The sequence below is a fragment of the Candidozyma auris genome, chromosome 1 (genome assembly GCF_003013715.1).
Source record: "Candidozyma auris chromosome 1, complete sequence".
In the NCBI taxonomy this organism is placed as follows: domain Eukaryota; kingdom Fungi; phylum Ascomycota; class Pichiomycetes; order Serinales; family Metschnikowiaceae; genus Candidozyma; species Candidozyma auris.
Window position 1 is genome coordinate 799,623 of NC_072812.1, and position 27,169 is coordinate 826,791.

Below are 27,169 nucleotides of genomic sequence, written 5' to 3' on the forward strand. Positions count from 1 at the left end.
ATAACTACAACTATAGCACTTCAATACTTGTTCATTAATTGTAAGCTTACTTGAAGACCTTACCGTCGGCGATTTCCTTCTTCTCGCCGTTGACCTCGACTGGGTGGTCCCAGGTCAACATGTTCTCAACGAAAGCCTTGTCCTCAGCCTTGGAGTGGTCCAACTTGGTGAAAGAGTAGGACTCCCAGTCTGGGGCAACATCGAAGGCAGGCTCGTGCTCCTGGCCTCTGACCAAGAAGAAACCAGTGATACCATTGTTGTTGTTCTCACCGTAGACAACCATGGAACCGAACAAGTATTTGGTCGAAGCAGACAATCTGGCGAAGAAACCACCAACCAAGTTGTTGGACATGAAAGTCAAGGTCAACTCGTCGTTGTATTTGTAGTCAACCTTCCACAAAGACCATTCTTCAGGGTTGTAGAACTTGTTCCAGAAAAATGGGATGGCAACCTCATTGGTCTTCTCGTTGGAGTAGGTTCTCTTCCATTCGTCAAGAGGAGTGGTTGGCTTGCCCAAAGCCTCCAATGGGTGCTTTGGCTTTGGAGCTTGAGCTGGCTCAGCAGCTGGAGCGGCCTCCTTCTTAGCAGCTGGAGCGGCCTCCTTCTTCTCAGCAGCCTTCTTCTCCTTCTTTGGTGGAGTGTACTCAACTGGCTTCTCGATGAACTCAACCTCACCAAGAACATCCTTCAAGAATGGCTGAGAGATGACAGTCTTGAACCATCTGGTGATGGCTGGAAATTCCTTTCTCCACTGGGAGCCGAACAAGTAGTTGAATCCTCTGACATACTGAGAAGCAACAAAGTAATCAGCCAAGGTGAGTCTCTCACCAACCAAGTAAGTGTAGTTGGTCAATCTGTCCTCAACAACCTGGTTGATCTTCTTGAGGGTAGCCAGAGCTTCGTCAACCTGCTTCTTGTTGTATGGGGATCTTCCAATCAATGGACCGAAAACATTGACGGACACTGGAAGGATCTCTGAGTTCGAGAAGGACAACCATCTCAAAACCTGAGCGTATTCGGTGGCGTTCTTACCCAATAACTTGGTGTCTGGGCTGGTAATGTTGAGGACTGCTCTGTTAGTATTTGTCAATTGAGCAATTGCACAAAGCGATGCTTTGTGATTCAGAGTGTAGTAATCCTCGACATGATTTGTTAAGACAGGGATAACTGTATAATAATGAAACTTCTCATCATAAAAATTCTTAAAGCAATGGCAACATACGGTAAAGAGAAACAGCAATGACCTCAGTCAACTTAAGGCCCTTTGGACCAACGAAAGCTGGGATCTTCTTGAGTGGGAAGGTCTTCTCAAAAGCAGCATCTGGCTCAGCAACCTTAACATCCAAGTTGTAAGCTTTGATGATGGCCTTTGGAATGACACCACGGATCTTTTGGTCAGCGTAAAGAGTACCCTGAGACATTTTTATGAATAACTAAAGTTGAAAGGTGACTTTATAAGGAGAAAATTTTTCTCATCCACAGTGGTTGCCCTGTCGATGAAGAGGATCACGTGCGGTTGTACACGTGTAACTGATCGATTCACAATGGCATTTCTCTTAGGGCTCGGAAAGTTTCAGGAAGAGCTTCGACGGTTTAAGTGGCATTTGCTGCAGCAGTTGCAAAGCCCTTACTTTTTATTATTATTATTATTAATCTCAAAACAGCTTGGTGTCACGGAATTGAACTACGAGTAGAATGCATACTACAGTATTCTCCTCTTCTTTGAGTTTTTCAGCTTTTAGAATAGTTTTGCAAAATTGCCAAAAAACAGGAAAACGCGACCCCCCCCAGAGGAATACTTTCTTGTTTTTGTAGATACCCCAATGCCAATAATGACAATCAGTTTGCTATAGGTAGACATTGCATCTGAACCTTTTCTTTATTTTTTTCTTTTTTTTTCTTATAACTATTATAGCCAATCTTTCTCTTTGCGCAAATGTTTTGCGCCATTGCAAATGTTGACATCGAGATACCAATGTAGACCTAGAATTGAAAGCGAGAGATACATGATTCGGAGCCCTTAAAGTCAACGCTAAGAATCACAAAAGCTTCTCGATCATTAATTCCGTGTTTCCCCGAAAACCGAAATGAGTTATGTCAGTAGTCATATCGTGCTAAATGGACGTGCGGCTTGCAACGGCTTTTGCAAACAGTTCCGGCGTTAATCCCGGTGCATTTCTTGCATCAGCTGCTGAATTGCCGAAATCAATGCCTACGGGTAGATTTTAGACTGCACCCTCTCGCAACTCTCATCAGTGAAGACGAAAAACAAAAGCACGACCTAGTTTGTAAACAGGGATCGAGGAAGTGTTCTACCATGATCTGCTCTACAATTTTTCCCACACACGAATACCCTGTAGATACAACGGATTGTTTGTTAAAACCTTGCAGGGCCGAAAAAAAGGTGAAAGGAAGGGAAAACGAAAAGGAATTTTATATTCTTTTTTTGGATACGGAAACTCTATAAGCCATACTTCTTTTCTTCAATGAAGTGATTTGAGATTACTCGTTCAAACAAACTCTGGCGTCCTTTCAAACTGTAATTAGAAACGGTCCATCAAGATGCCTTCTTCTAGTCTCGAATTAAAATTACTGCTTATTCTCAAACATTGAGACAATTGGTGATTTCAAAGAATAGATAGCGAAGATTGGAAAGGGATTTTTCTTTCAGAATATTGGTCATGGAAGGGAGGAGTCGTACGTCACCAATTTGACAGAGGTTAAGCACGTCCAAATGATACAAGCTTTCAATAGCCCTGGAAGAGTATAAAAAGAATACGCCCTTGATGACCAACTTCCGAAACAATATTTTTTTTTTTGGCAAATTGCTATCATGATCATTACCGGTTTGGAGATAAATCGCCTTGCATGTCTCTTTTCCAATGCCTTTCTGGTAGTTAAACACTGTACTTCACAAAGCCACATTTAATCGCCATGCTCTGCGCTCTTACAATAAACTTGGGTCTTTTCTTGCCATTACAGAACAAAAACCTCTGGTCGAGAAACTGTCGGCATGACTACTGCTCTATATCCGGCTTTGTGCTACGCCGAGATCTTGGTTCGGGCGATATTAGCGCTACGTTTGCATAAGTCTCTTACCAGAGGTTCCAGCATCGCCTATTTCGATGTAGAACCTTTAGTACAAGCAGTGGGCTACACGATGTTTTGGAGCTGACAAGCTTAAATCCGAAAGCAAAAAGACGTTCCTCTAAGTCGGCGTCATAATGAGTCGGGGCAACACAACCACCACAGTCTTATTCCACCCCACCGGAGACATCGTCATCGACAGGTATACCATGCGCGATTTGTGCTTACCTCAAGCAAAAATGCAACGAGTCATGTTGCATTGGTCCTAAAGCCTACCCCTCCCCGCGACACCGTTGGGAAACGCACCAACTAAACGCATAGCATTTCTGAAAGACCACAAAAAAAAGAGACAATGCACGTCATGCTGTTTTGCATCTGTCCTCTGTTACCACAACACCTCGTGCTTCCAGTATGCAATTTCACCTGTGCAGCGGGAATATATTGCGATCGAGCTTGACGAGTGCCTGGGTATGCCGTCCTTTGGGCCAAACCTGTAAACGTGCAGTGTGCAAGAGATCGCCGCTCAGGCGTGTGCAGCAGGAGCATATTGAGACCGTGGGTCAATTTGCTGCCATTTCATCTTCGAAGCGAATCACGGTCTTGCTCCACTTACCACAAAAGACCGTGGGCTTAGAATGTTCTCTACATACTGAAAGAAGAGACACAAAGCTCGAACCGTTGAGCGGAGTTCGCCTTTGGGACACCGAGTCCGGCTAGCAATACAATAGAGAAAGAGAACAAAAAGAATGCACTCTCGTGCCGAGGCAATAGCTCCATAAGTTGACTGCCCGCGCAGCCATTTTCGTATCCACAATTGACGTAAATCATGGCACATTGGAAGTGCTGAAGCGCAGATTCTGCAGTTCGCCACAAATGTGCATCTGAGATCCCCCTTTCTCCCAACCTACTTTAATCACTTCCCTGGAAGCTAAACTAAACCCTTGAGATATTTCTTCACCTTTTCTTTCTTACTTTCTCATTTATAGTGCAGCTTCCAGGTGCGACAGTTACGAAAGCCGAGGCAACGTATGCACGTAAGAAGCTGTGTAAGCAATGTAACGCAGTGGCTCCGCAGGCAACCCCTGTCGTCAAGGTAACAAGGTGAATCCTTGCTCAATTATTCCGGGACACCTGAACCCTGGGGTCTCGAAATTCTTGTTTCCTGAAACTTCTGAGCTTTTGTTTCGATAATCATTAGGAGGTGAGATAGGGAAAGCGCAAACCAAAGAGAAAAAGAAAAAAGAGGAAATAATCAAGTTACTTCGAGAGGCTTTCATTTGTTTTCTTCAACTGTTGGTATTCAAACGTATTCTGTAATTGAAGGAAAAATCTTTTTGCAGCCTCTTTGGCTCCCAACTCATACCTGTCAATGTCCATTCAAACTAAATTGGCACTTCGATGATTCCTCCTTGGACTCCTATCAAGGGCATTTTCACGATGAAACTAACTCGAACTCTAATCACATTGCGGGAATAATAAGAAAAAAAAAAGAAGGTAGTAACGAATAAAACCAATAGTCAAATACAGGCAACACTGCATTTACTTGATTATTGTCACTCCTGTCAGAGTATTCTTTCTCTTGTTATCGTCCAATCGTAGCATCCGTCGAGCCCGCTTAATCTTTCTCAACCTTGCGAGGTAGAAATAAACATTTATATATTTGACAATTAAGCTCGTTACATATGATACATTAAAAAAACAATAACACCTAAAAATTCATCCCAGACAAGATTTTTGTCAAGTTGTGCCGTCATAAATTATGGGGTGATTTTATGATACGCCCTCCTTCCGTAAAGTGGGCAACTATTTCCCGAGTGGTGGCAGTATGCGCAAAGGCACTCGAGGCCTGCCTCCTCTTTTTCTTTTTCCATCTCCTGCGACTGTAAACATGGAGGTCGCATGAGAGAAATTTTGATTCTTTTGCTTTTTTGAAAAATTTTGAAAGTTTTTGATCTTTGCTAGGCGATGTCCCTTTGGCGATCAACGGTGATCAATTGTCAACTTTGTTTTGACTTCTTTTTCTTTTTCCATTCTTTATTCTTCTTTTTCGTCCTGACTTTACATTTCTCACAAAAGTCCTCACATTTGCACTTGCATTTTTTAAGGGTCTAGACGTTGTGTCCTCTATACTCTCAGTTCTCCCTTTTACGGAGCCTTCCTCTATGTTGAAAAATTTCGCCTTAACGTTTACTCCAATACCCAAGAGAAATAACGATGCCATTGTGCCACAAAACTTTTGTCCATTGATGATTCATCGATCATCTGAAATAACTTAACACACCCAGCTCTTGTGTCCTGGGAAGTATATCTATGGATTTTATTGAGATGCAGCGACAAGAAATTGAGAGCAATACTTCTCTCATTCGTGCTCACATGAGGGTATCTCAGTCGTCTTCCTATGCTTATGTCCGTGCTTTTCAAGAACTGGAAGGCTTCCTGATGTGATGTGAATCGATTTACGATGTCAGGGTTGTCAGTAGCATAGTCAGTCTTGATGACCTCCCACAACAGCACCCTCAATTTCCTCGATTCGGATATACTACTAGCAGGCACCCGGGGGTTCTGCGACGACATCTGTGGCAAGTCGAAATTGGCAAAGGAATCGTTTAGCAACTGTATCTCGAAGTCGGAAATGGTAAAGAAGTGACTCAAGTCAATATGCTGAGGAAGGGAGTAATCGATCACTTCAGCCAAAACACTTTCTGAATTAGACGCATTAATGGAGTAAGTGAAGGAAGGATTTCGGGCTTGAAGGTTCATTTTGATCATGAAACGCAAAACTGTCATGGCTTGTATGCTTTCCAACGTTAAGGGAGATTGCTTCAATTTTTTCAACCTTCCTTGAGGTACTTGTGTAAATTGGACCATTAGTTTATGAAATAGCTTGCCCTGATTTAATAGAAGTAGCTGAAACTTCTCGTCGTAAATCAAGGTTGGTTTCGATGTGATTTGTATAAGTAGGGACAATGTGACAAGAGCAACACTTAGTAACACTCTTTCAAAAGAGCGGAATGTGGACACGTTGACCTCTTTATCTTCAAAGAAAGCCCATTCCGTGAATTGGCTTTGACTCGCCTCAAGTATTTCATCCAATGAAGAGGTATCAGCGCAAGCCATCAAACAGTCTATAAGCAAGAAAGCCGAGCCAGGTGGGCGCTTTCCCTCAACTTCGGCGGCTTGGGCGAGGCGCACACAATAATTTGGAACAAAAACTCTCCACCAGTGAATCTCGTTGAATAAGTCAAGAAGCCAATGGTACCGGAATCGTTGAATCAAGTCGATAAAGAGGTCTGCATCCACAGAGGAGTCCGTCGGCAATTCATTGAGAATTTCAACTGACGACCGTCTGTGGTCGGGTTGAGGTAAGCTTGCATGCGTCAAGGGGTAGTCCATTGGGAATTCCCTTCCTTGGAGCTCAGGGTTCGTGAGCAAGTTCGTAATGTCGTAATTCTCCAAAATAACATTTTCTCTTGGCTCGGAAGGATTTAGCTCGGAAAGTAGGAATGCGTCTGGAGGGTTGTGGGACAAATTGAGAAGATTGTGGCCGGGATTTACATAAGGTTGCTGGACTGTCTCATGCGGTCGCAGGGACAGCAGTGAAGAGCGGTCTTGATGATATTGATTTTGGAAGGGATCGTCAACCCTGGCGGGAACTGCGATTTGTGGTAGTGTTGTGTGAAGCATTGGAGGAATGTAGTTCGTGTCTAACGTTGAAACTGCTTTGGACGAATTACAATCGACGCTTATTTGACGGGCGGCCTCTGCAAGATCTTGCTCTGAGTGCAAATGCAAATAAGGTCTGTACGCCTTTTTACCGTTTTCGTAGAGAGTAGAAACGGCGACAGATTGGTCGAGAAAGCCGAAATAGCGAGGAGCAGTGTATAAGTCCATAGGGGCCAGCGATTCGGGCCCAGCCTCTGAAGGGTCGGGCATGGATTCTTTGGGATCGTAAAAAGTGTACAGCGTAAAGTTCAAACGGACGCCTCGAATGCATTTTCGTTTTGAGGTTAGACAATTTTGGCATACTGGAAGTTGCTCGTCACATTTCATGTGACGATCACGACATGTAAAACAGCCCGACCTTGTTCGAGAACGTTTCACCTTCGTACGGGCGGGCGCCAGTTTTCTTCGCATGCGATTGATGGGTTGAAGGGGACGTGATGTGATACTATAGTTGAGAAAAGTCGGGGATCATTCCAGGATCGCAAAGGAAATCGGAAAAAGTGAAGTTGACGAAAGCGGAGGCTGAATGACTCTCGGTAGATGGAGCGGCCTAGTTGAAGGAAAAAGGCAGGGAAAAAGAACCGACGGAAGATTCTTTAAACACTAAAGCGTCGCCAGCAGGGCTGGAGAAATGTCTATTGTACAAAAAGACCTGGAGGTGAAGATGCCCTGGGGAAAGTGGTAGTAACGGAGAACCCAAATGAAGACGTTTGTATGACTAAGCTAATTGTGCAACCTTCAAATTGACTATTGGCGGCACTTCAAAAGCTTTGGCGTGTCTTTAAAACGATGCGGTCAGGAAGTGTAGGTCAATTCACTGAGCACTAGTGGGAACGACGAATGGAGGGAAGGTTTACGAGCTTCAGGGACAAATCTCCAAAATGGTGGGAGGGAGAAATGAAGGGGGAAGGTTGATAGTTGGATGGGGGATCAGCAAGACAAAAGTTCCAAATCTCTTATATAGCCAACGATGTGGTCCCTCTTATGTGAAACAAGGCGGATGAATCTCCAACGCCAGGTACCGCATGAGATAGATATATGAAGACATTTTTCCACTATGGTCACCGATACCGATGCGGAAGGTGAACAAAATAAACATGCGCGAACCATTGTGCATTGCATATCCGAGGTGCTACTGTAGCCTGCGCAGCGGTCAAATTTCCCTACGAAGACATACTCACCTTTGTCTGCAATGCGCGCTGCACAAGTCCTCTGTCCTCTGTGAAGCCTGTCGCGCACCCGCCAAGGCTACCGCAACCGTTTTTTCCTTTTTGTTGGCCTTTGTGGGTGCTATATAGTGGAGAGGGCTCCTTCTTCTTTACCGTCGCCGTTGCCTCCCAACACCTGTGCACAATCGTGTGATCATGTGAAAGTTGCTTGTGCTTTGCTTGCTTATAGTCTACCGGCTCTAACTTTCATAAGGCTTCCTCCACATTCACTGCGCACTTCTCACTGGTCTATGCCTTTTCCCGTTAAATGACGTTGCCCAGCGATTGTTCTCACAAGCTGAGTTCCGTATTTCCAATTTCCTACGCATTGTGTCTCTCATGTATTTTTTTTTAATTTAATTTGAAACCTGCCTGCGTAATTTGGCACCCGTTGGCAACTACGTAATCGGGGAATTGTTCCTAGTCGGTCCCCCACCGGCCGGAAAATTTGTGCTCGAATTTTGTGCGTCTCTGTCATCTGCACCGGAAAGAGTACGCACAGGGCTCACACAAATTGAGATACGCTCTCAACCTTGTTTTGGTGTTCTTCACTTCAGGTTGCTCAACTGCTTCAGAAGCCTACCCCTTAAACTCCAGAGTTACAAAAACCTTGTCTCCCTGGAATCCCCCTCGGCTTCCCAGCCCCCCTACCCGCACGAAAGCGGCACTATCGAGGTGCATCTCGTACCTGCACTGCTACATAACACCACTGGAGGGGAGGAGACAAACGGTTCAGATCTTGCCCTTGGTAAGCTCAATGCGTGTGGCTGGAGCTATTGTGAGTTTGGTGCTTTGTTTCCCCAGCTGCTACCAATTTGCTTGAGCAGATTCCTACATACCGGCTGCTTATGTCAATTCTCTCGACAATAGGCGAGTCATCTAATTTTGATCTTATTTTTTTATTTTTCTACCTCCAATTGCATCTCACTACAAGTCTGTTCTCGGACGTCGCGGCTTTGCACCATGGCATTCGTGCCCATTTTGTGTTGATCTCTCGACTCAAATTTTTTGGGTCTCTTCTTCATTTTCGCGTCAACTGTTTTGAGGCCCGGTGGCATTGTCCTGCTATGCACCTGCGAAGTCCCGTGAACGACCACCTTTCCCCGAAGTGCTCGCTGGCTAAAAAAAAAAAAAGAACTCCTTGTTTGCTGATTCCAATAATAACATGATACTTCGTGCTGAAGATCTTCCCATGTACCCAATTCTCTTCCAACTCCTCTCCACCCCTCACATGCAGGGAGCTACAGGGTCCTTGCGTTGCATAGCAAGAGGAAGATAATATTTTCTCTGAACTGTCCCTTGGCCAATTGTACAGGTGCATGAGGGCAACAAATTGAATGGCTCTCAACCTGAGATTGCTAGCCTTTCAATTTCACTTTGTGGCGCTTCTGAATGATTCCATGCCATATCATCGTGCCGCCGTGGAAACAGGCTTTCTCGCCTGCTGGAGATCATGTCAGCGCGTCTACAAAAAGGAGAAGCCGCTCGCAACCGTTCAAATCAACTGACGCACGGTTACTTTCCCTGGGTCAATTTTTCGAATTTGATCTCTGTGCAAATTAGCTTTGAAGTAAAATCATGAAGAATTCTTCCAAACGTCGAGATCGAGATCACCAGTATTCTTCGATTTGTTCTTTGCCCTGCTTCCGTGACTCTGTTGTATCGCTGCTCGGCACTTCTTTCCTCTTTCGTATTCAGCCCGTGTGTTTTGCTCAATTCCCTTTTCTGGTTAGCGGGCGTCAAGGCCGTGCCACTTTCCCGGTGCCAATCTCGGTGCCACTCCCTATGTTGGTCGAGAGATCCCTCCTACTTTCTGGCTCACGCAAAGCTCTCCTTAGTAACGAAGGCATATATAGACGATGGCATGGTCTGGAACCATTGCGCCGAAAACAACTAATTTCACACGATGTTTTCGACCCAAGTAGATATTATCATTGAGTGATTTTTGCAAAATCCCCTAAAATGTGTGTTCTTTCAGCTTCTAGGAAATGTCTCGTACACTTATGTTTAATTTTTCAAATGTATTTACGGTGTCAGCATGCATTTCCTTGCAATGATACTACGTTCAGCATTATTCTTGAGATGCATTAATTTTCGAAGATGTTGTTGTTGTCAAACTGACAATGGCATTCAGAATTCCTTAAACCGACACAGTCTTATCGTTTAATCGTTGCTGTGCTTTGAATCACTAATTTTTGAACTTATTATGTTGGGTCTCTACATAAGTGCTCGCCTCAATAGAAAATTTTACGAAATTGGTTTCACGCTTTTCCCTTCTATGATCGAAGTATTCCAAGTCTTCCGCCCTTTTCCTTGAATTTGTGGTGGATGACCTCTGGCTTTCCGAGGATTTGCTCTTGTGATTTAATTATTTGAATGATTCTTTTGCATTGCGAAATGCTTTGAAGCTGGGTTTCAAGCTTTGCTGATTCTCTCTAGATTAATAGTGGCAAGCCAAAGTGACCTAGCCCTTCAAACAGCCTTTAATAGGCATCCTCGAGAGCTTTGCATCCGACAATGTATAATCCTGGTGACATTTGCACATACTGCTCTTTCCGAGTCTTTTGCTTTTCTTTCGGGGGTATTATTTTTGAGAATTTTTTTTAAGGAGCTCGAGAAACGTTCTTGAACTAAAACTAGAATTGACCGGTCTCTAGTATCTTTCGTCTCTGATGTTCTTGTTGAAAACTTCGTGTGGAAGAGAGTATAGGAACCACCTGAATTAGTAGAACTGCCTCGTTCGTATGAATTATGGAGAAAACATTGTTGTCTTCCTTTTAATTTACTCTAGGATCCATTTTGATTTGCTCTGTCTTCTAGACCGCCAAGGATTCATAAACACGTAGGGCAAAATTATATCCGAGAACTCTGGCTATAGCTTAGATGTGCCAAGGCATTGATTTTGAAGGTCATCTAAAGATTGGTATTTCCTTATATCTATGAGGTTAGGACGAGCATAAAATTTTTTCAAACGTCCGGACTCGAGCTCAAATCACGACAGCATACTATCGTTTCAGTATTGAATGAAGAATACGAGGAAATGAGATGGTTGTGCGCCAATCTGTTTCGTTTATTTCTGCTCGACTTGATTTCTCGCATTCCGTGAAATCCGTGGGGGAATACCATTGGCAAGGATCTCGACTAGAAAAAAAAAAATAATTCCATGACTATATCATGCGACCAATGAATGCTCCATGGTGGCAGTATGTGGAAGCAGAACAGATCTCACTACAAAGTTTGCTCGATGCCCAATGTAATGAATAACATGCCGAAGCAATCCGAAGTCGAGACAATATCAAATTACACAATTTACATGACTGATGAACACTGATTCCACAATCAATAATCTCGTGTTCATCTGGCTGGTCAAGGGCCATCGGTATTCCGCTTTTCGGAGTTCCGGTTACATCGAAGTTGGAATCTCGGCAAGGACAAGTTCCGCTAAAAATTCCTATAATTTGATGTTTCGTCGCCATTTTCTGGGTAACTCAACTCTACATCAACAAGTCAGTTCAAAATTGAATGACTGTCCAAATGGATTGAAGTGCTTTTGTATCATCAATCTTCCAGCTTCACGGAAAGGAGACTATTGCCAGATGTTGCTTGACCGAAACTGCCAATTCAACCCAAATATTATCTCAAACTAAATTGAGCCTATCAAGCCTTTTCCCGAGAAAGCTATGATGACGTCTAGCGATCCGCAGCCTATGCTGGTGAATCCCAGCCTCTTGACTTGGGCAATATGCATTGGACAAAAATCATAGCTGATGGTTCCTCTTTTGTGTACAAACAAAAGAGCACCTAGAAGTAAGGCCAGGTCAATTACCGCCAGATTCGTTTGCAAAGTGTCTCGTTGCACAGCAATGGGATATTCTAGGTCGCTCTGAATATGTACATAGCTAGAGCATGGCCAAAGAGGTGACTTCGATTCTCATCAAAATGATCCTGCTGGAGGAAGAACGGAATAAGAGAATCCTTTAGCCCATTCTAGCACTACAGTCTGCATCCACTGATGCAAGAATACCAGAATTATCGCTCACACGAAATAATCGGGCACAGGACCCAACAAGCGGCGAGTGCTGGCGTAGGTGGATGCAGCCACCTACCAGCAAAACCTGTACCTCTTTGAGTCTGGTTGAAGAGGAGCAACCTTATGTCATAAGCCTAACTATAACAAGAGAATCCAGAACAATTGTGAGTGTGTGAAAACTTTGCGCGGAGTACTTTGCCCAATGTGGCGGTAATCGGCAGTACATTACTGCTCGCCAACTGTGGCTAGTAATTTTGAGTCTCGAGCACAGCAAACCTTTTCAAGCCTTCATTGAGTTTTTACATTTTTTTTTTTTTTTTTTTAGGTCGGCCTGAAGTGGTATTGTGAAGGAGTTTGTGGCAATTTTCATCTGAATGCTTCAAGTGCGCAATGAGCCTGTAGAAGCAGCGCATTGTGAGGACGACTAGACAAAGTCGAATATCGAAGCTACAACACAATGGCAAACGAAATCCTCGGTCGGAATGACGAGGTTCTTCAATTCTCCTCGACAGCGTACTTGCAACAGCAACCATCTCAAACGAGCTCTCCCGCTCACTATTTTTATTTTTTTCCCAACTTTTTCACTCACCATCGCTCACTCGCCCCAAGCGCCGCACCAGTGATAAAGTTGCGTTTGCAGTCCCTCACCCCGTTCCTGAGCCGCTATGTAACGGCCTAGGCGCCAGCACTCAACGCGTTTTTACGAAGATAGACGATCTTCTCCACAACCCGAAAACATAAGTTCCACGAAATTTGACTCGCAAATCGGATTTTTTTTTCTTCTTTTTTATTTTTCGGCAAGCTTCGCTTATTCCGTTGGGGCGTTCGCTTGCTTTTGCTGCTCGACGTTCTCGCGAAAGCTTAAAGCTGGCCGGCCGTCTTCGTTGCTCCCAGACTGTAGCCTGAAAGAAGGCAGCTGACGTCGATTGCACAGGACCCTACGTCAGCAACGATTCATGGCAACCAGTGCCAGTGGAGCGTGAGGGTTCTTGCGAGAGAACATTCGTGTGCAAGCGATGCAAGAAAGGTTTTTCCTTCGGCGTTCTCACAGAATTTGTAGGCTCTTTGCCCACGACATGCTCAGATGCTATGCGGTTTAAGCGAGCATTTGCTCAGGCAGATTCTCCATCCTCTCAATGCAATATTTCTGCCTACACGACCCTCGGCGAGGTGCCCTCTTACTCAATCTGTCTCTACACCACAACCATTTTTTTTTTTTTTACCAACCATAGTTTCCCCCCTTCATCATACATAAAAATATCTTCTCGACGGTGATTACTATTCACTTCCGATCACCTGCAACTTTCTCTGGTGAAACGCTGTATGGAATATTCGTCGTCCCCTTTTTCCCTGGGCGATTCGCTGCCCAAGCAGCAACCCGGCATTTCCCATCCACGTCGGCCGCTGTTCAGCCAGGCACACGACAACAACTCGTATGGGCCTTACGAAGAGGAACCTGCTCTATTCCATCCTAATCCTCCTTTCCCTGTCGTGCCTGTTGTGCCCACATTGCCATATGTGCTAGTGTTCGAGAATATCCCTCCTCGCACTAGCCACACAGCGCTACAAACCCTCATTCACTCGAAGTTGCCCCCCAAAGATGTCTCAGACAGTCTACATTTCCATATTCTCGACATGAGCAATGGCAGAGCCACCGTCGAATTTGCCAATAGCTCTCTGGCGCACGCTGTCGCTGAGGCATTGGACGGTGATTCCTCCTTGGGCTCTACCATCAATTGCTCTGCAATAGACAATCCATCATTAGCTGCAACTCTGATGCCACATACAAGCGCACATACGCCCACACCGCCAATGTCGTCGATGAACCCATTCTTCTTTGTTCCTCCCATGTATCCTGTCGACTATGGGTACTTCGGCCCACAAGTGCCTGCTGGCATGGGACCCAATCCAAGTATCTATTGCCGCCATCCATCTGCCAATCAAATGCCTTCCATGATGCCTGTTCAACCACATTCTATGTTGCATGGGGTTCCCAGTGTTTCCAACATGGCCAATATGACGAATGCTCCTGGGATGCCCACTTCATCTTATGGTCCTCATCCATACGGCTACTTTGGCGGTCCTGATGCTCTGCAATTTAGCATGGGCTATGGGCCCGGGTCATCTTCAGGACAAAGCTCAATGTACACACTGTCATATCCGCTGTCTCGAAGGTCGCTGACAAGACTGAATAGCAATTTCAGCCGATCTAGGTCCTCCAGGGCAAGCTCCTTATCCCTGAATCGTCAGAATAGTACCTTTTCGAGTCGTGTCGGAAGTCGAAACGACTCTAGAAGAAGTAGCATGAGTGTACCGGCCAGAACAAATTCCAGTCTCAGTTCTGAGTACAATCTTGCAAAGGACCAGGCTTATGGAAACAGCGATGTGAGCAACTTGCCGTCTCTGGTGTCAATGGACAATCACATTCTAGAGGAGGCTGACGAAGATGAAGCCGAAGAAGGCATGATGACAATCGAGGACGAAAGCGGTGAGCGGATAGAAGTCAATCCTTGTCGATTGTTTGTGGGCAACATTCCTTTCAACTCAACTTGGCCCGCCTTGAAATCGTTTTTGATCTCCAAAGCAGAGGAGTTCGAGCCCAATAATGATATTGAAATTCTAAAAGTTGAGATTCCCATGCAACAGGTAAGAGATCAAGGTGATGCAACGACTGTGGGATCGTACTACTACCTATCTTTGCTATCTCAGCAGCTTCAAAGTGGTCCAGGCGGCTCTGCTCCGCAAGGGCCTCCGCCCCCTCACAATACTGATCTCAATCGAGGAGGAAGCAGGGGTCCTAGTCGTGGGTTTGCTATAGTCAGCACGGCAAACAAAACCTCCCTGGAGAAACTCATCAAATACTTCAACAATGTGGAATTCGAAAACAGGCCGTTGACCGTTCGTTACGATAGATTTCCCAATTTCAACAACTACGTTCTCCAGCAACTATATCCCTCCGGTCGCAACAGCTCCTTCAGCTGCGGACCCAAAGCAAAGCCCGGAATCCTAACTAATCTTGCGGTCGAACGCAATCTGTTCCAACAGAAATATTATTATGGCTCTGCCTCGTTCCAAAACATGGCACAGCCCTACGGTGGACAGTTTTATCCACAAAACCGATCGTTCGCTTATTATCGTGGGACACTGCGGCCACCTACTCGCGGAGCTGCAACTGACATGGGTGGTAGTAGCTCCAATACGCAAGGAGCTCTTGAGGTGCCTGAAAACGCCACAGCGACAGAACATGATGGAAAGAATTCAGACTCAGCGAAAGTGGAGACTAGCTCACAGGGACAGCGGCGGGCTACTAAAATGAGTATGAGCGATTTGGGACCTCCCCTTCGGGAGATCGAGTCCAGCTTACCTGAGCTGCCTAAGCATAATTCCGGAGATGATGTCAAGGCAAAAGAACTCGTAGATTTTGTTGGAGATGCGTCGACTTAATCACATTTGGCGGCATAATTCAAAGCCCGGTGCGCCATAGCCCCGTTTCAAAGGCCGAGCGAATGCGTTGTGAGCTAACTTGTGACTAGTGGTAAGATTTCGAGGGGGTCTTGGTGAACACTTAAGTAAGAGATACGAAAGTTTGAAGCTGCTTGTCGCCATCGATGACCTCATCTTTAAAGTTTATTAAAAAGCGCCCGAGCGCCGCCGTTAGAGAGGCTGCAATGGGTTCGTCTAAATTATTCTACGATACGAGATATTATAACTGCGACGGCACATCCGAGCGCACTTGTACATTACACATCGCGCCGGCCTACTCTCCCCGAGGAAGGGGCACGTCAGACTGACACAAAAGAAAAATCAGCTTCTGTAGTGGCTGCATCGGTGAAGGAGAAAGATTGAGAGCACCCTTGAGGCTAAGCTTCGCATCAAGGACGGTGAATGACGCTAGTTGAAGTCAAAAGTATGTTTGACGAGACTGTTTACCCGATTCGACGCTGGCGATCTCAGACGGCATCCATTATTGAGATCGAAGCGACAAAACCTTATATGTCATTGTTAGGGCTGCCGTTGACAATGGGAGTTACAGTCCTCGACAGAAAATCAATCAAGGGTCGCTCTTAGAGACTTTTTTTTTGTTGTCCGTCTTGGACTTGTCCCCACTTCTGACGCAACTCCTTGTCTGTGTCTATGTGCGATCGAACGGTTCGGAAGGGCTCGACCGAGAAGTTCGGCGAGATGCGCCCAACAAACCGCACAAGTTTTACTCAGCACTTGCGCACGGGCCGTAAAAGCTACCCTAGCAGGGCCAGGATAGTGCCGTACAGATACGTGCGTAACTTCGGGATTTGAAAAAAGCGTGGAATATGCATGATCCCGGCTCCTATTGGCCGTCGGCATTTGAATACTGCACAGCCCCTCTCGGCACCATATCCGTGCAGCAAGCATGGCGACTTGCACCGCGTCCTGTATTTTTGGAGTAATCCGGAGAATATTCAGATTTGCCGATGGATAGCCAGGTCTCTTACAAGCCCTTCCGACCAATAGTTCAATGAAACATCGGTTCAGAGCGAGCAAATCACCCTATTCTTCGAGCTGCCTCGGGTCACTCGAAAAGCTTGCAAGTGGTGGCCTGTTCCACCCGTAAACAGAAGCGAAAAGCTTGCGCCAAGTCAGCGTCTATCTGCACCGCTGCAAACTCCTCTGCTTCCCCATAGATTCACCTTATCTGGCACTGCATGACTGGAGCAGCACAGCTTACATCTATGAAGGTCTTTCCCAAGATCTTTGCATGCGGTTCTGCTGGCTTAAATAGACAGGAATCGTGCTCTGCTTCCTTCTGCCTTACACTTTGTTCTTCTTTTTTTCTCTCCAACCAAAGGGCCTACCTCCAACAATCATGTCCTTCAACGAGACCGTCATCCCTTGCATACGTACCAGAAAAAGGCGGCTAGTGCCTCCCGAGAAAAGAAAAAAGGCTTCCTTCTCTTGCGATCGGTGCAAGCTCAGGAAAATCGCTTGCCAGAGAAGAGCTCCTTCCCAGCGGTGCGATGGCTGCGAAAGAGCGGGTACAGAATGTGAGACCACCATCAAGAGGAAAAAGAAAGTCAAGGGCCCCATCGAAAACATTGGCCTTCACTACAAGTGTCTTTTGGCACTAATTCAGTTTCTGTTCCCAGAAATTGACGTGAACAACATCGATGCTTTGATCGACTTGGGCGAGCGCAATGGCGTCGTCATGCCTTCACGGTATGGTGGGAAAGACGACAAGACCTTGACCGACTTGTCGCTTCTAATCACTTCGGGAAGAGTACCGCCTTCGTCTCGTGCGAGCTCAATTGACCTGCGTGAGAGCCAGCCTGAGGCCAAATTAGAAGAGTCAGACGACTTGGCGGGCGATGTGTCGCTGGCTCCCACAGAATTGCCTCCTTTTTCTCCAGAGAAATCATCTCCTTTGCCTTTCAGCCTGCCGCTTGTTCACCAAGACCTCGTTGTCACCGATCATCATGGCAACAAGCATATGGTTGGCCCATCGGGGTCCGCTGCGTTGTTTGACTCTTCTCTCAAAACGCTTCAGTCCATGTTCAACCTTGACATCTTCAATAGTCCCTCGCTACAGCACGCTTTCAGAGGCAACTCAGTCATTTCTTCCAACAACGAGCCGATCAACCTCAAAGAACTTACATTCCTTCACCACCAAAACTTTCCATATCTTGAAGACATCTCTTTCGAAGAGGGAAATTACTTGACCGAGTGTTTCTTTAGCAACGTTCATCCAAGAAATCCTTGCTTTGTTAGAAGGATCTTCAATCTCGACTATGAGAAATTCTGGAATTCTGTCAGATCGAAGTCCCCTGATAAGTATCTCTCGCATCACACTATTTGTTGCATATATATGGTATGGCTTCTAGGTCGCCTCTTCAACCCAGCCAACATACCAAGTGTTGATGAGTCGGTTGCTACACGGTATCTCAATGTGGTCAAGTTGTGTCTTTCGGACATAACTCTAACTCCTACTCTCGATGGTATCCGCACATTGATGCTCCTTGCCATCTACATGGAGAATACAACAAAGAGAGAATGCTCTTACGTCTTGACTGCCCTTGCCGCTCGCCAGGCAGTCACTCTTGGTTTCAATAGAGAGGCGGTCGTCACGCAGAATCCCGACGTGATGAGGGTTGAAGAGCTGAAGCGGGTGTGGTGGACAATCTTCACTATGGAAGTGCTTACGAGCTGTCAGATGGGCCGCTCCTCAACGATACGCATATCCGATGTAAACGTGTCGTACCCTCTCTATTATGATGTTGTCAACTCGTCTGAATTCCCATCTGCTTACAGAGCAGTCCTCGATCTCTCCAGAAACATGTACGATATCTTGAAGTATCGTCAGGTCGTTAACAGAAATGAAGATTTATTGTCGAAAGAGAATCTCGAAAGAGCTGTTCTTCTTGACAGGCAGCTTTCTTGCACGATGCTGAAGGTTGATCCCGCTTTACTTAACCTTTCAATGATTTCTGATTACAAGATCCACTTGCTTATGCGGTTCCACTATTACAGAATCCTGTTGATTCTACCCACCTTTCTTAGAGTGGCACAAGCACCTCAATGCTGGGCCAACCCCGAACTACAAACGCTCGTATCCCTGTGCCTAAGCCTGTGTATCGCATCTGCTAATGTCGCCCAGGCAAGCTGTACCTCCAATATCTTGAACGGAACGGTTCATGCAGACATTTTCTTCACTTTCCACGCCGTTATGGGACTCATCGTGGGATTTTGTCTTTTGAGTGATTCAGAAGTCTCCAAAATTATGAGAGTTGGCGTGGAGATTGAGGAACTCGAGCATGCTATTGATAAAGTGCGCCAACTTGCATTGAAAGACAATTCGAGTTATCTGGGTACATCGCACAAATTGAGCAAATTCATTGATGCTCTAATCTGCGGCTATGAGTACATTAAGACACAGCGTCATCATCGGAACACCCATGGCTCTGTTGAGCCTTGCAGCGGTGCTCATGGAACTGTGCTGGACATGTTTGCAGCCACCAAAACCAAAGTGAAGGTTGAAGAAGATATGTTCGACCAGACGTTTGACGAATACTTCATACGTCCGGGGCGTGGAGAGCTCAGCGACAGCCACCCACCATACGAGGAGAATGCTCCTTTTGGAGATATTGGGTTTGGCTTCCCAGGGCAAGAGCGGTTCATTTCTGACGGAGTTATTCCAAACGAATTTTGACGACGACAAAACTTATTTAATGAATGATAGAGCATCACATTGACAGATATGGGTTACTGAGTGTAGTCGCACCTTCATGAGGTGGGTATAGTAAGCAGAATAATACTCCAGTTGATGCATCCGTGAAATTATATCTTATCGATCGATTCGTAGTACTTCGAATTGCTTATCAACCTACCCGCTAACACAATTTTAATTGGCAACAAAAGAGCCACCAAATATGGACCCCTCCTCACCTCGCCGTGCTTCGTCTTAACTAATAGCACTTCCTGTGCTATGACGTGCAGCCACAGCGGCACCTCAGCTGAGCCTCGAGCATGACACTTCGAGTCAGCAACACCGTTCTAAGCTCGGAAACCATGGCGATGGAAATCGATCGAAGGTTCCTGCTAAATCCCTATGATATTGTTATTTTGCCCCTTGGTCATTCATTCTACAAAAATCACCGCGTGTCTTACTTTTGCACCCACACGCTGGTTCGGCACCGAAGCCCAAGCAACGAACACTGAGCACAAGGTGAGGGATCCCTTTGCGCACTACACAGGCCGAAATGCTCACCAGAGCAAAAAGCCCTTTTCTTTCTCACTAACTCCAGTGTCTTACCAAACATTCACACAATTTCTCATACCGTCACTTTCCTGTCACAAGTCGAGTTATTTGCATCATATAAGTCAGTTGACTTTTTAATCCCTACATTCCGACTTTCACTTCCTGGTTGTTATTTCCCTAAATCGAGTTCCGCTATTTTTTTTTGGCAATCTCACTGACTGAAACTATTCACATTCATCACTACATCACTCCTGTTCATCATCTTCCACTGTAATGTCCCAGCACGTCCAGAGAAGATCTCTGCGGCTGCACAGTCCAGACACCGAAAGCAAATCAGAGGAAATTCCTCCAGCAGTGCAAGCCATCTCAAACTTACGTTGCCCTCTGCCACCACCCATTCTTACCAATTCGAGCCGAAACACCCCTCTTCAGGGCTCTAGCGCCAGTGGCCAGGACAAGTCTAGCGGCTCTGCTGATGCGTCCGGAGTGAGCTCATCTCACGCTGCCAAAGCTGCTTCAGCTGAAAAGCTCCCTCTTCCCAGTGTAACCGTGGATGTGAGAGAAATCCGTGGACGGCCTGACGAGAGCTTGAAAAGAGCTAGCTTGGAGTCGCCTCGTGTCAGGTCTAAGGATAGCGAACGCACGGGAGGTGATTCAATCTGGTGTCCTGCTCCTCGTGGTACTTCCAATTTGAAGCAGACATCTGATGTTCACGGGGTTGCTGTAGGCGATCAGAAGGGCAACTCAGTTCATGCTCATTTCTCGGTGGAAGAGCCAACGCGATCAAAAACCAGGCTGCGTCTGGGCCTGAACCCTGGTGCCTCAGGACTGACTGCCGGTGGCGCTGGCGCCATCGTTGGAAACGGTTCTGCTCTGCACTCGGCCACTGCTCGTGCTGGTGCCACCAGTCCAGCATCTGGCGCAGAATTCAAGGATCCTGCTGCAAGTGTCCGGGGTCAGTTGCCCTCAGAAGAGCAGTCTGCAAACATTGATCCTCGTTTGCCTCAGGATGATGGTAAGCTCCACGTTTTGTTCGGTGTTTGCGGTGCCATTTCAACAGGCAAAATCAAACTAATTATCAACAAGCTTTTTGAGATCTACACCCCTCAAAAGATTGCTATACAACTCATTCTTACTTCATCTTCTGAGAATTTCATCTCTCATGAAACCTTGCAGCATTTAGAGACGACAAAGAAAGTCCGTATTTGGCGAGATCTGGATGAATGGGCTACATGGAGCTCTCGTGCTGATCCGGTTCTCCACATTGAATTGCGTCGTTGGGCAGATATTTTAATCGTTTGTCCGCTAACCGCAAATACGTTGGCCAAGATCTCTCTTGGTCTTTGTGATAATTTGCTAACGTCAGTCATCCGAGCGTGGAATACCGCTTATCCCATACTTCTTGCTCCTGCTATGGTAAGTAATGCTTACAATGCAATAACTACAAAGCGTCAATTGAGACTCATATCTGAAGAGATGCCTTGGATAGAGGTTCTCAAGCCTGTGGAAAAAGTCATGGGCTCATACGGTGATATAGGAATGGGTGGTATGATGGATTGGAATGAAATTGTCAACAAAGTCGTTTTGAAATTGGGCGGTTATCCTGACGTTGAAGATGAGGATGATGATTCGAGGAGTAACAACGACACAGGAAACGCCGACAATAACGACAATGATGATGATGACGACGATGATGACGATGACGACGACGATGACGATGACGATGATGACGACGACGATGACGATGATGACGACGATGACGACGAGAATAATGAAGTTGCCGACGAGGTCATCAGGGCGAAGAGGGTCGTAGATGCAGAGAAAGGAAAGGCCGCCAAAGAGAACTAGTATTACATTGTATAGGTCGCTAGTCAACACACAAATTGTTATGTCTACAAATGTAGGTCAGAATAAAGCTTAGCTAGTAATTAATGCCGGAGCTATACAAAGCACGTTTAGTAAATTCTGAAAGAAGGACCCATGGTGGACTTAATCACCAAGGAGCCAACGTTCTGCCAGTTCTTCTTCAACAAAGAGACCAAGAAGTTAGCAGCCATCATGATCTGGTTGACCAAGACGTCCTCCTCCATCTCAACGTTACCAACGGCAACAGCAAGACACAAGACCTTCTTCAACTGGAACTTGATGGTGGACTTGACATCCTGAACTCTGGAGTACAAGTCATCGTTGTGAGAGACTGGGGTGGGGAACTTACCAGCCTTGGACAACTGAGGACCCAACAATCTTGGAACCTGCTTGATCAAGACCTCAGAAGCGATGAAAGCGTTGTACTTCTTAGCCAACTTCTTAATCAATTTCTTGTTCTTGTTCAACTTCTTCAAGTCATCAACGGACATAGCGTCAACACCAACAGACTTGGCTCTGTCGACATCGAAAGCATCACCGAAGATACAGATGGTCATGTTTGGTCTTGGGACCTGAGGCAACTTCAAGGTACCAGAGAAACGCTTGTCTCTCTGAGGGTCGTAGTTCTTCAAACCGACCTGCAACTCGACGGTCTCCAAGAAGTTTCTCTTCTTGGTCTCGTTAGAGAATTCCAACAACTTCTGGACGTTTTCACGAACGTGGGCACTAGTAATCTTAGACATGATGAAAAGAGTTCGTCTCCCAAAAGTATTTGGTAAATGTGATTGATTCGACGAGGATGAGGTATAAGAAAACCGGGACGGAAGATTTTTTTCAGTGGGTAGTAGCGATGCGTGTAAATGCAGGATGTTGTCTCATTCCTAGGGCTCGAGCCCTCGCGCATCAAGTAGTCGGATTCGTAACTCTCATTACATAATTGATGAGACTTGAGGTACGTTTACAAAAAGTATCTTCTTCAATGAATATTTCTTTCATTGTAACGAAGAGGATGACGATTGGAGGTATGATTTATGGGATTCCAATCTACGTTCTCTCATGCTGAGGCTAGAAGAATATGAGTAATGCGGTCCTCCATAAAGCTTATCATCTAATATATTCCATTCCCTATGGATTCCGCTCTTCAATGATTTTTTTTTTTTTTTTTCTTTTTGGTCTCAGGTATTTATTGGTATTTGTAGTATCAAACGAACTTTATGAGCGTCTAAACTGTAACAATATGTAAATGGTCGCGCGTCCTCTCTTGATTTGCAGCTAGGAAGCAAAATCACGTCTCAATTGCAATTGCACGCATGGATTAGTTAGCAAGATCAATGCTATTCAAGAATTCTACATCAAATGTCTTGATCCTTTTCCAATCTCGGTGAAAAGTCAAATTATACACAAGTTGTATAACTCCGATAGAAATGGTATAGGCGCGCCATTGCTTAGATGCTTTAACTTAGCTACAACATGTGTAGTAGCTGTATGATGCTCTTCAGTATCATCAGGTGGAGGAGACCTAGTGGGCTTCGACCGTTCAGCTTACTAGCCAACAGATATGCATCAACACGGCTTACTCGAAGAGAGAAGATCGATAACCAAAATCACCTCTCACGGAGCAAATTATTTCAACTAGATACCCGATTCAATCTTTTCAACAAGAAAGTTTCCAGAGTGGTCGACCTAGGGTACGCTCCTGGTAACTGGATGACGTATGCAAGGGATGCATTGCTGGCTACTCACGATTGTGAGCCGGAGAAAATATATCAAAAGTGTACAATAGTCGGCTTGGATATTGTTGTAGCTAACGCTCCACGGGGCACTTTTGCAACACAGGGCAATGTGCTCTCGAAACTGGCCCAAAGAAACGTCTTGGAAATTCTTAAGGAACATGCTTACAGGAATCTTGCAATTAAAAGTGGCGTTTTAAATGAGAAAATAGGAAACGATGAATCGAAGGAGCTCACTCTTGAAGCTGGCATAGAGCAAACAAGAGCATTATTCGAGAACTTGTCACTCAGCAAAGACGAGACCTTGGAATCTATATTGAGCCTTCAAGATTATCAGGCACACTTGGTCATGTCTGACTTGACCACTCCTTTTTTACAGAATAGAGGGTTTTTTAACAACACATTTAGCAGGCCCTTTATACGCTCAAGCACAAACACGGCGCTCAGAATGAATCTAACTGACCCTGAAAAGAATTGCATTGATTTGGCCGATGCTGCCTTGTTGTTCTGTTGTGAAAACTTGGCAAAGGCTGGAAGCCTTGTTATTCGATTGGCGAAAGTCGACCTAGCTGATCCCGAACTTAGTCTTCTTCGACAGAGACTCGAGAAATTATTTACATCGGTCCAAAAGTGGTCAATAGAGAATAAGACGGAGTCTGATATACCTAAGGTTCAGGAGCTATTTTTCGTTTGTGAGGACAAGAGAGACCAGATCGCTGACAAGTATGTCATCTTTGACGTGAAGCGTCCTAGCTAAACTCATAAAGTCATGGCACTTTTCTATTTTTATGAAGAAATACTGGGATCCTATTAATGCAACGTACTCTATACCTCGATCTCAACGCCAGCGGGACCATTCGCGGACTTCTCCTGAGTGGATGGTTCCTCATCAGCATCAATCAACTTCTCGTCAGTCTGCTCATCGAGGTCAATCAACGCGTCTTGAGCAGGAGCTTCACCAATGCTAAGATTTGAAAGACTCTTGATCAAGCGCTCACTGATTCTTGCCCTCCCGTTTGATTCTAGCTTCTTCTTCCACAAGTCCACAATCTCGTTAACCTTATCCGCTCCAACACCATATGTACGACCAAAAAATGCAGCTTCTGTATAGCGTTCTGTTTTAATCAACAAATTGAGACATCTATCGACGCTGCCAATTAGCCACCAAGCTTGAAAAGCGATGTTATACTTACCCAATGCTTCAGCCTCTTCGGCTAGGCGAGCCAACAGCATTTGATTATTAGAGGAAGAAAGCAAAAGTAGTAACGATGAATAGTCCTTGGCTAACCAGTAGCAGTTTTCTGCAAGCTTAACCTGCCATTTCAGCAAGGCCAAGTCACCCAACTTTCTCCACTTACTGACATTGGCTGAAGCGGTCAGAGGACTCTTCTGCTGACTCTCCGCCAATAATTCGTATGCTTTGCTCAAGTCGCCGGTAGATAAAGATATTTGGAATTTTGAGTCGAAGTCCTGAGACAAATCGAAGGATAACTTCAAATAACCAAGCTTTTCAAAAAATCTAGATAGCTGATTGAGTTCAGTCTTCGTCAAATCTGTCAAGTAAGCCTTGTAATCACTAGACAAATCCTCAGGTGAAATGGTGGACACATCCGGAATATTATCCTCAATAAATGCTTTGGCATACTGCTCGAGGTCACCACGCATAACTAATGTCTGTAATTCCAAGATCTTGGCGTTCAAGTACCATGAGATCACGTTGAGAGCTTTGTCGATCAAATAAAGCTTGCCATCCGAAGCTTTGTAACCGATAACATAGTACTTGCGGTCGAAATGACTCAAGTTTATGACCTCACCGCCAACAAAATAGTTAAGTCTATTGGTCGTTCCTGTGCTGTAGACAAATACGTCACCAATGAACTTACCCGACAAAATTTGTTCTGAAGATGGCAATGTATAAAGAACATCAAAGGCGGCCTCTGCGCCCTCCGAAGGACTATAGGTATTATCAGTTAATGAATCTTCATACACAGAACGATCAAAGCTGAGGAAGTATGTTTCGTTGCTGGTCTTAGTTGCATTTGTACCAGCACCCGTCTCTGTAGCAGCAGCCGTTGTTAAAATAGCAACCATCTCGCCATTGTCAGACCAAACGACATCCTGGACATCGTTTTGAGCAAGATTTATTCTTCTCACCAAAGCGCCAGTCTCCCAATCGTAGAAGCATAAAAGACCAGTGGACTTGACGCCTAGCAAAGCACCTGGGATGATCTTGTCGGCTTCGTAAACAAGGTCAACTGCAACGTGTTCTTGGAAATTCTTGAAGATCTTGATAGACAATTTGCTTTCCCTGACAGCAAACGAGGTTGCATTGGAGAAGTCATGCGTATTCCAGACAAAGTCCAAAGCTTTTCCAAAAGCTTTTGAACGCCAGGCCAAGGCAGTATAGACAAGGTATTCACCATCACCACAGACAGCAGCATATCTGCCATTTGGAGAGTGTGCCAAAGTCTGCGGGTAGATTTCAACTGTGCCCAATTCCTTTTGTTGAAGGGGTAATGTCTCACCATCCTTCAAACCGTCTGTTGAGTTTGGCTTAATAACTGATGAAAAGACTTCTGAGTTTTTAGCGTAAATAAGCTTACCATTGTTGTCCATAGAGAAAAGTGGCTCTTCGTTACCGATCTTCACAACAATGTATCCAGAGTCACATCCAACTGCGATCAAGTTCGACTTTTGCAAGATGCCCACACACCATACTCTTTCCAAACCATAATTCACTGATTTTTCAAGCTTAAAAGTGTTGGAGTTCCAGAATCTGACTGTACCGTCCTCGGAACCAGATACGATCAAAGGCAATTCTGGGTGGAAAATTGCGAACGAAACATTGGCCAAGTGACCTTCCAAGACAGCAACACAAGACTTGGTCTGGTAGTCCCAAACCTTGACAGTCTTATCGTCGGATGCAGTGATAAGATATGGCTTGTCTGCCTGAGGATAATAGTCCACATAATTGACACCTTTCTCGTCATGAGCCACCATGGTGTAGTTGGGAGTGGGAGATCCCAAAGACCAGACTTTGACGGTTCTGTCCAAGCACGCAGATGCAAAAGTGTTTGGGTCCTTGGGGTTGAAGTTGACGCTCATGATGTAGTGTTGATGGCCCTCATAGGTCTGCTCCAAGCGCCAATTATTGTCCCAATTCCATAATTTGATAGTAAGATCATCCGAAGATGTCAAAATGTATGGCAAGGACTGATGCACAGCAATGCTTCTAATGTAGTCTGGGTGCGCTTCGAATTGAGTGATCTTTTCACCAGTGTTGTAGTTGTAAACACGAACATGGAAGTCATCAGAACCAACCACTATCCAGTTTTTCCTAGCAATAAACTTTCCCGCTCTGACAGGCAAGTCAGTCACCTGGATCAGCTTTATAAGTGTGTTGGTTGCGTAGGACCAAATCTCGATCTTACCATTGTACAAAGTGGTGAGAATCCACGGCTCTGAGGGGTGAAAATCAATTCCCTTCACTCTTTCCGAGCGAGTAGAAAACTGTTTTGTCACCTCCAACTTCATTGTCCTTGGTGAAATAAATCGGCTGGGAGTGAGTCTTGACAAGCTGTACTCAGTGTTTGGAAATTTGAACACGATCCACTCTACCCCGTTCGCGCACGACCTGCTAAAGCGGTAGGGTTTCTTCTGGCTTCAACATGGAATATTAACTACAAAGACAGAACTATAATCAGCTACGTGAAGAATAAAAGGAAGAAAAAAAAATAGCGGAATTGCTTTTTCACATCGATGGATCGTGCTCAGTTATCATTATAGTATGCAAAGT

At 45.3% G+C, this 27,169-nt stretch overlaps 8 protein-coding genes across 8 annotated transcripts; 4 read left to right on the forward strand and 4 right to left on the reverse strand. All coding sequences in view use genetic code 12, as the record gives it.

Moving 5' to 3' along the window:
• Positions 1-46: 46 nt before the first annotated feature.
• On the reverse strand, positions 47-1,421 carry CAM1 (translation elongation factor EF1B gamma; the record flags this gene model as incomplete). Its single annotated transcript, XM_029034599.2, has 2 exons — positions 47-1,068; positions 1,223-1,421. 2 exons carry the CDS (start codon positions 1,419-1,421, stop codon positions 47-49), a joined length of 1,221 nt encoding a protein of 406 aa, XP_028889841.2.
• Positions 1,422-5,274: 3,853 nt separating this feature from the next.
• AHR1 (Zn(II)2Cys6 transcription factor AHR1) lies at positions 5,275-7,020 on the reverse strand (the record flags this gene model as incomplete). The annotated part of the gene is made up of 1 exon (XM_029034600.2): positions 5,275-7,020. One exon carries the CDS (start codon positions 7,018-7,020, stop codon positions 5,275-5,277), a length of 1,746 nt encoding a protein of 581 aa, XP_028889842.2.
• Positions 7,021-13,371: 6,351 nt separating this feature from the next.
• On the forward strand, positions 13,372-15,492 carry CJI96_0000376 (uncharacterized protein; the record flags this gene model as incomplete). Its single annotated transcript, XM_029034601.2, has 1 exon — positions 13,372-15,492. One exon carries the CDS (start codon positions 13,372-13,374, stop codon positions 15,490-15,492), a length of 2,121 nt encoding a protein of 706 aa, XP_028889843.2.
• Positions 15,493-16,891: 1,399 nt separating this feature from the next.
• Positions 16,892-19,228, forward strand: CJI96_0000377 (uncharacterized protein; the record flags this gene model as incomplete). Its single annotated transcript, XM_029034602.1, has 1 exon — positions 16,892-19,228. One exon carries the CDS (start codon positions 16,892-16,894, stop codon positions 19,226-19,228), a length of 2,337 nt encoding a protein of 778 aa, XP_028889844.1.
• Positions 19,229-20,050: 822 nt separating this feature from the next.
• On the forward strand, positions 20,051-21,625 carry CJI96_0000378 (phosphopantothenoylcysteine decarboxylase complex subunit; the record flags this gene model as incomplete). The annotated part of the gene is made up of 1 exon (XM_029034603.2): positions 20,051-21,625. One exon carries the CDS (start codon positions 20,051-20,053, stop codon positions 21,623-21,625), a length of 1,575 nt encoding a protein of 524 aa, XP_028889845.1.
• Positions 21,626-21,732: 107 nt separating this feature from the next.
• RPL10A (60S ribosomal protein uL1) lies at positions 21,733-22,386 on the reverse strand (the record flags this gene model as incomplete). The annotated part of the gene is made up of 1 exon (XM_029034604.1): positions 21,733-22,386. One exon carries the CDS (start codon positions 22,384-22,386, stop codon positions 21,733-21,735), a length of 654 nt encoding a protein of 217 aa, XP_028889846.1.
• Positions 22,387-23,113: 727 nt separating this feature from the next.
• Positions 23,114-24,130, forward strand: CJI96_0000380 (uncharacterized protein; the record flags this gene model as incomplete). Its single annotated transcript, XM_029034605.2, has 1 exon — positions 23,114-24,130. One exon carries the CDS (start codon positions 23,114-23,116, stop codon positions 24,128-24,130), a length of 1,017 nt encoding a protein of 338 aa, XP_028889847.2.
• A 68-nt stretch (positions 24,131-24,198) lies between these two features.
• Positions 24,199-26,907, reverse strand: SEC27 (coatomer subunit beta'; the record flags this gene model as incomplete). Its single annotated transcript, XM_029034606.2, has 1 exon — positions 24,199-26,907. One exon carries the CDS (start codon positions 26,905-26,907, stop codon positions 24,199-24,201), a length of 2,709 nt encoding a protein of 902 aa, XP_028889848.2.
• Between the last annotated feature and the right edge of the window lie 262 nt (positions 26,908-27,169).